We start from the raw sequence: 6017 nt of genomic DNA on the forward strand, positions 1-6017 counted from the left end.
TTCCCAAGTCATGACCTTAGTAGCTTCAATACCGATCTCTCTCTTTTTGTTATCCCACCAATCTTTCGCTTGACTCCTTAGTTGACCCGTACCATAGGCTACGTAGTCATCTTCGTCAGAATGGGTCCTCTCGAATACCCCTTCGATATCACTTAGCCATCGTTGGCACACTATTGGGTCAACCTCCCCATTATATATTGGTGGTTTACAAGCCATGAATTCCTTGTATGAACAAGGCTTTCGTTCTCCATGCTTTTCCTTTTCTAAATTTGAATCATCTTCCAATTTCTTGATTCTATCTTTGATAAAACTGTGCTTTGAATTTTATCGATAAAACCTGACAAACTGTTTTAATCGCCTTTCCAACCTCTTCGGCAATCACTTCCATCATTTGTTCGGTGACTCTTGGCACCGCATCATCATTACCTCCATCTGCCATCTCTATTTCTGAAATCTTTACATAGGTTGTTAAACATTCCATTTATAACACATGCTTTACTTGTTTTGATTCAATCAAGTTCATAACTTGATTTAATCATTCTTGTTTTGTTTCAATCAAGTTCATAACTTGATTTAATCTTTCTTGCTTTTTGTTTCAATCAAGTTCATAACTTGATTTAATCGTTCTTGCCTTTTGTTTCAATCAAGTTCATAACTTGATTTAATCGTTCTTGCTTTTTGTTTCAATCAAGTTCATAACTTGATTTAATCGTTCTTGCTTTTTGTTTCAATCAAGTTCATAACTTGATTTAATCGTTCTTGCTTTTTACATTTCTTGTATTTGAATGAGCTTACACGCTCTTTTCATGCATATTTGTTCGTTTCTCGTTCTTTACATAATACATAATTTATTAACAAAAGAAGTTAATTCTTACCGGACGATCGATCAAGCTTGAACCGAAAACTTGTTAACAACCTTGGGCTCTGATTACCAACTTGTAACACCCTTATTAATTTGAATAGTAATAAAAGATAATCATAAGAACTTATAAAGATTCAGAGTTTACAAAATCATTTCGAGTTTAAAACCATACACATTTGTGATAATTCCAACCACATCCAAGAAAGTGCATAACTAGTTTAAAGTAACCCTTGCTAGTAAACTAATCACTAGTTTAAGGGATTTAAAACTTGTTCAACAAAAGAAATTACAACATGTTTAAAGTTTAGACAAAATTTAGTTTAGTGCGGAAGCTTCAAAATACGTGTTCGGTTCTTGACATGTACTTGATCACCATCCGGGAGGGCTTCATACATACCTAGAGTCAAACACTAAAATATTAGTTTTGACAATAATACATTACGTATAAACGAAATTTAACGACGCAAAACATAAAACAAAATATTAATTTTCTGGGTTCCACCTTAACTTACGGTGTCACCGTAAGTTACGGTGAACCTGGAATGTCCCTTGTTCTACCGTAAATCAGGAGATTCACACCGTATGCTTTAGGTGTCCACCGTAACTTACGGTGGAACCGTAAGTTACGGTGGGTTCTGCATTCTTGTCCTTCAACTATTTTTCAACTTTAAAAGTTTATAACTTTTTACTCGTTCGCCCGTTTTAGCCGATTCTTTTTCCTACGAGTCCGTAATAAAATTACGGATTCAACCATGTAAATTTTACATCGCAGAAACCGAAATACCGACAATCGATTCACAAATTTCCTTGTCTCCATTATCTAACCCATTAGTGAAATTGCATAGCACCTCCACTCCATTCTTAAAAACCTTTAGACATAATTAACCAAATTCCCGGGCTCGTATATTTGGTGTATTCACGCCACTTCATGACTTTGCGTTCCCTTAGGACCAATTACTTGTTTCTTCGGAATTCGAGTATTCCCTTTCAAACGACACTTTCATAGAGCTCCTATTGTTTGACCCGATATCCCAGGTTCTTAGTTTTAAAAAAAAAATATATAGCCAATTAGATAGCGTGGTGCAATCCACCACTTAATGAAATATGAGGCCTTCAAGTCTCTATTCTCATGATTCTTTTTATAAAAACATCTTTTGACTCGTTTGGCTATTTAGTGAAAACTATCCCTTCGTTGATATGCCAAACTAATTCCCAAGTCTTTAATTCGACCCGTTTAATGGTCGTGTGTACTTCGTCACTTTAACGACACATCAAACGCATCCTTTACACTACAACATCAATTACTTATCAAACCTAAGCATTTAAGCATAATTTAACGGGACTAAAGTCACGTACCTTTAAAGCACACCTTTTTCGCGGGTATCGCTTCCGGCGTGTCCACTTGACGTTCCGGATTCCTTGCATAAAGAGTTCAATTCATAACAAGATTAGAACTCCCTTTCATAAGCTTTAACGCATTCATTCATAACATATGCAAATCTGCGTTTTTAGCAATCTTTAACATTTTAACCCTCATTTAGGCGTTTTATCAAACACCTTGCGGGTCAGATTTCTACATGATCTAAACCAAGTTTATAACTTGAATTTACCACTCAAATTAACTTCAATTAGACAATATACACATATTTTAACATCAACAATTTCAGAGATTATCCCACAAATTTCAGTTTTCACTAAAACGAGAGCCTTAATCCTAGTGTTTATCAAGTTCTACTAACTTACTAATTACCCACTATGGTGATTTTGATCCTTACAACTAACATGCAGGATTTTGACAAGAAATCATCTAGGGTTTGTCCCTAGACTTCACATTACTTCCAATTTCATGTTTTACTACACATAATCAAGCTTAACCTTCGATTTCAATCACATGCAAGAATTTGAGTTGTATCAAAACAACCTAATTTGACATACCTTATGACCTCCTTGACGAGGAGATCACGATTCTATGTTCAGATTTCGATTACGACGTGATTTGAGCCTTCGATTTGAGATTTTAGTGGAATTTAGGGTTGTGAAGGTGTGGGTGTCGCCCCTGTGGTTTCTTGATCGACCAGGAACTCCAAAATGGAGTGTTTGGTCTTTATTTTACTAATTATTAGTAATTTAAGTTTCAATTTTGACAACCTTGGCCCCTCCACTCTCATTTAGTTTATATCTTTGGCTTTTTAACTCATCCCTATGTTACTACAAGACTTCTAACTAACTGGGTTATTTATCCTAGTTAGTTTATTCTTGTTTATTATACAATTCATAATTCTAGTATAAAGTTTTGAAATTTCGGGATGTTACAGTTTAGCCGCTCATGGTTGTCTTCACAACTTCGGTTGTTATTCCCGAGTTAATTAGGTATCATAAACAACTTGAAAGATGGAGGATAGATGGTAAATTCGAACCATATACACTTCTAACCGAAACATTGGGGTGGGCGGGTGCACACCCGGACACCCATTATACTTCGCCCCTAATACATATGATGAGAAAACCATTTAAATTAATCTAAAAGTTTAAGATGCTTAAGAATTAAGATCATTCGCAATAGAAAACGTTTCTTGTGGATCTTTTCATGTGACATATGTCACTTGCTCTATCAATAGAAAACTTTCTATCTCGAGTCCTACACACAACACATAAAAATATTACTTTCTCAAAACTAATAACACACATGTTTTTTACCAAGGGAAAAAACATTTATCTCTCTCCTCAATGTAGGCAACTCACTCCTACATGCACCCAAAAAGCATATAGATTTTTTGTTATTATTGGTGCTCTAAGGCAAATTTTGTTGCCCAAGTACAAATGCATAATGCGATAATTTATAATTTACCCATATTTAATAAAGTATTTATAGCTAATACATTATTTAATGCACATAAGATTATTTAATTCATTTGATTAAATATTATAATTTTTTGAACGGCCAACAGAATTAATTTCGAGTACTCTCAGGGCACCCACTGGACAAACGGAGTACTCCGAGAGTAACCCGAGTCCACCACCAATTCCGGGGAAAACCCGGTAACCCACCTGCCCGTAGGCACGATAGTGAAATTACCGGTAAAACCCGTTTGGCTCAAGGATACAACCCAAGTTTCCCTGGGTCTCCTATCATTGCCCACCAGTGCCTCACTCTGCACCAAGTGAAAGTCCAACCTGCATCTCTCAAGAGAAATATAAACCCTTCACCACTTGATCTAGAGATCATTGGCATTAAATATTATAATATTTCTAATTCTTTAAAATAAAATTTTAATTTATATTTTTGAAATTAAATACTTTATAAATTGAATATTATCTTATTTATATAGTTAGATATATAACTAATAAATATTTACATAATAATAATAATAATAATAATATTAATAATAATAATAATAATAGTAATAATAATAATAACTAGTATTTAAAACAAGTTAGATTAGATTGCGCTCTCCATAATAGACTCGGTGACAACCATGGCACTACGTGGGCTAACAAAAAACCAAAACAAAAATTGAAACAACCGTGTTGAGAGCAAACACTCGCATATAAACTTTACGCTTAATTCATAACAATATAATTATAAAATGCCTCACATATATGTAACATATATGCAACGGCTACACTTTATATATAAGTACCATAACATTACTAGGAAAATCAGAAACACATTATAAAATTCCCAAAGTTCACTTCTTCAGTTGATGTTCAAGAATGCTTGTTAAAGTCGACCTAGATCGTAGCGTTGTTTTCAGCAATCTTAAACCCTGCAATTACAATATGTTGTTAAAAATGTAAAACACAAAGAAGTCGACTTACAGAAAACCATTGGTTTTAGAATGTGATACCTCTTCCAAGCCAATGCTTATTTCATACTTTTCAATCTCATTCAATGTAACTTTATACTTTGCAAGAGTATTCATGGCCAATTGTGATGATGATGGGGATACGATTAGATCATCGGTCACAAAAAAGATACCAGATGGTCGTAGTAATTGTTCATTTGACCTTGGATCTTTGAGTTGATAAGAAGAGTTGATCACTTTTTGTGTAGTCGAGATGCCTTTTAAAGGAAACAGCTGGTGTCTTGAAGAATACTGCTGCTCAAAATGAGGTTTAAGCAGCATATCTTTGATCTCTTGGGACTTGAGGTGTCTTCCGACACTCATACTTGAAATGCTTTTAAAAATATTGTCCATACAACTAATAGAAGAAGCACCATTCATCAACGTCCCGATATACTTTTCGATCTCATTCAATGTAACTTTATACTTTGCAAGAGTATTCATGGCCAATTGTGATGATGATGGGGATACGATTAGATCATCGGTCACAAAAAAGATACCAGATGGTCGTAGTAATTGTTCATTTGACCTTGGATCTTTGAGTTGATAAGCAGAGTTGATCACTTTTTGTGTAGTCGAGATGCCTTTTAAAGGAAACAGCTGGTGTCTTGAAGAATACTGCTGCCCAAAATGAGGTTTAAGCAGCATATCTTTGATATCTTGGGACTTGAGGTATCTTCCGACACTCATACTTGAAATGCTTTTAAAAATATTGTCCATACAACTAATAGAAGAAGCACCATTCATCAACGTCCCGATTACCGTTCCTAAAGGTATTGACAAAAAAAGCAGAAGAGAAATTCGACAAAATCTTCTTTGGCTTCTGCAAATAAGAGCTTTCCAGTCGACTTTTGCAAACATACTTCGAGGATCATCTTTGAACTTGTAGATGTCTCTTTTTGAGGAAAACAGATTGATCAGAAGTTGAACCGGACCCAGGAACAACTAAGCCAGCTAGGATAGGATTGTTGTTGTGGAACATTAATCGAGTGAACGGAGAATCAAGAGATAGTGCAATCTTTAGAAGATGAAGCATCTGAAAATAAGAAATTTGATAGAACCTTTATACATGAAATTTACTAGACTTCTAATGCATAGACAAAACATCTAAACTCCTTTGATATACAGCTAACTTTCTTTTACTTTTAGGAACACATATAATAAAATGTTACTACATATACATATATACTTTTTTGAGCAACAATTTGTCAGCTAATTATGAACTTTTTTCAATAATAGGTGGTTTGAGGAAGAAAAGAGTGGTATTAGGTGGTCAAAATTTTTGTTTTCAGATTTAGGTAGGTTGTAGT

General features: G+C 34.5%; 1 protein-coding gene across 1 annotated transcript; it reads right to left on the reverse strand.

Moving 5' to 3' along the window:
- Positions 1-4545: 4545 nt before the first annotated feature.
- Positions 4546-5092, reverse strand: LOC110874140. The gene is made up of 2 exons (XM_022123012.2): positions 4711-5092; positions 4546-4629 (listed from the first exon to the last, which is right to left on the reverse strand). The coding sequence occupies exons 1-2, from the start codon at positions 5086-5088 to the stop codon at positions 4552-4554; spliced, it is 456 nt and encodes a 151-aa protein (XP_021978704.1). The 5' UTR covers positions 5089-5092; the 3' UTR covers positions 4546-4551.
- Positions 5093-6017: the final 925 nt, after the last annotated feature.

Source organism: Helianthus annuus, chromosome 9, assembly GCF_002127325.2.
Source record: "Helianthus annuus cultivar XRQ/B chromosome 9, HanXRQr2.0-SUNRISE, whole genome shotgun sequence".
NCBI lineage: Eukaryota > Viridiplantae > Streptophyta > Magnoliopsida > Asterales > Asteraceae > Helianthus > Helianthus annuus.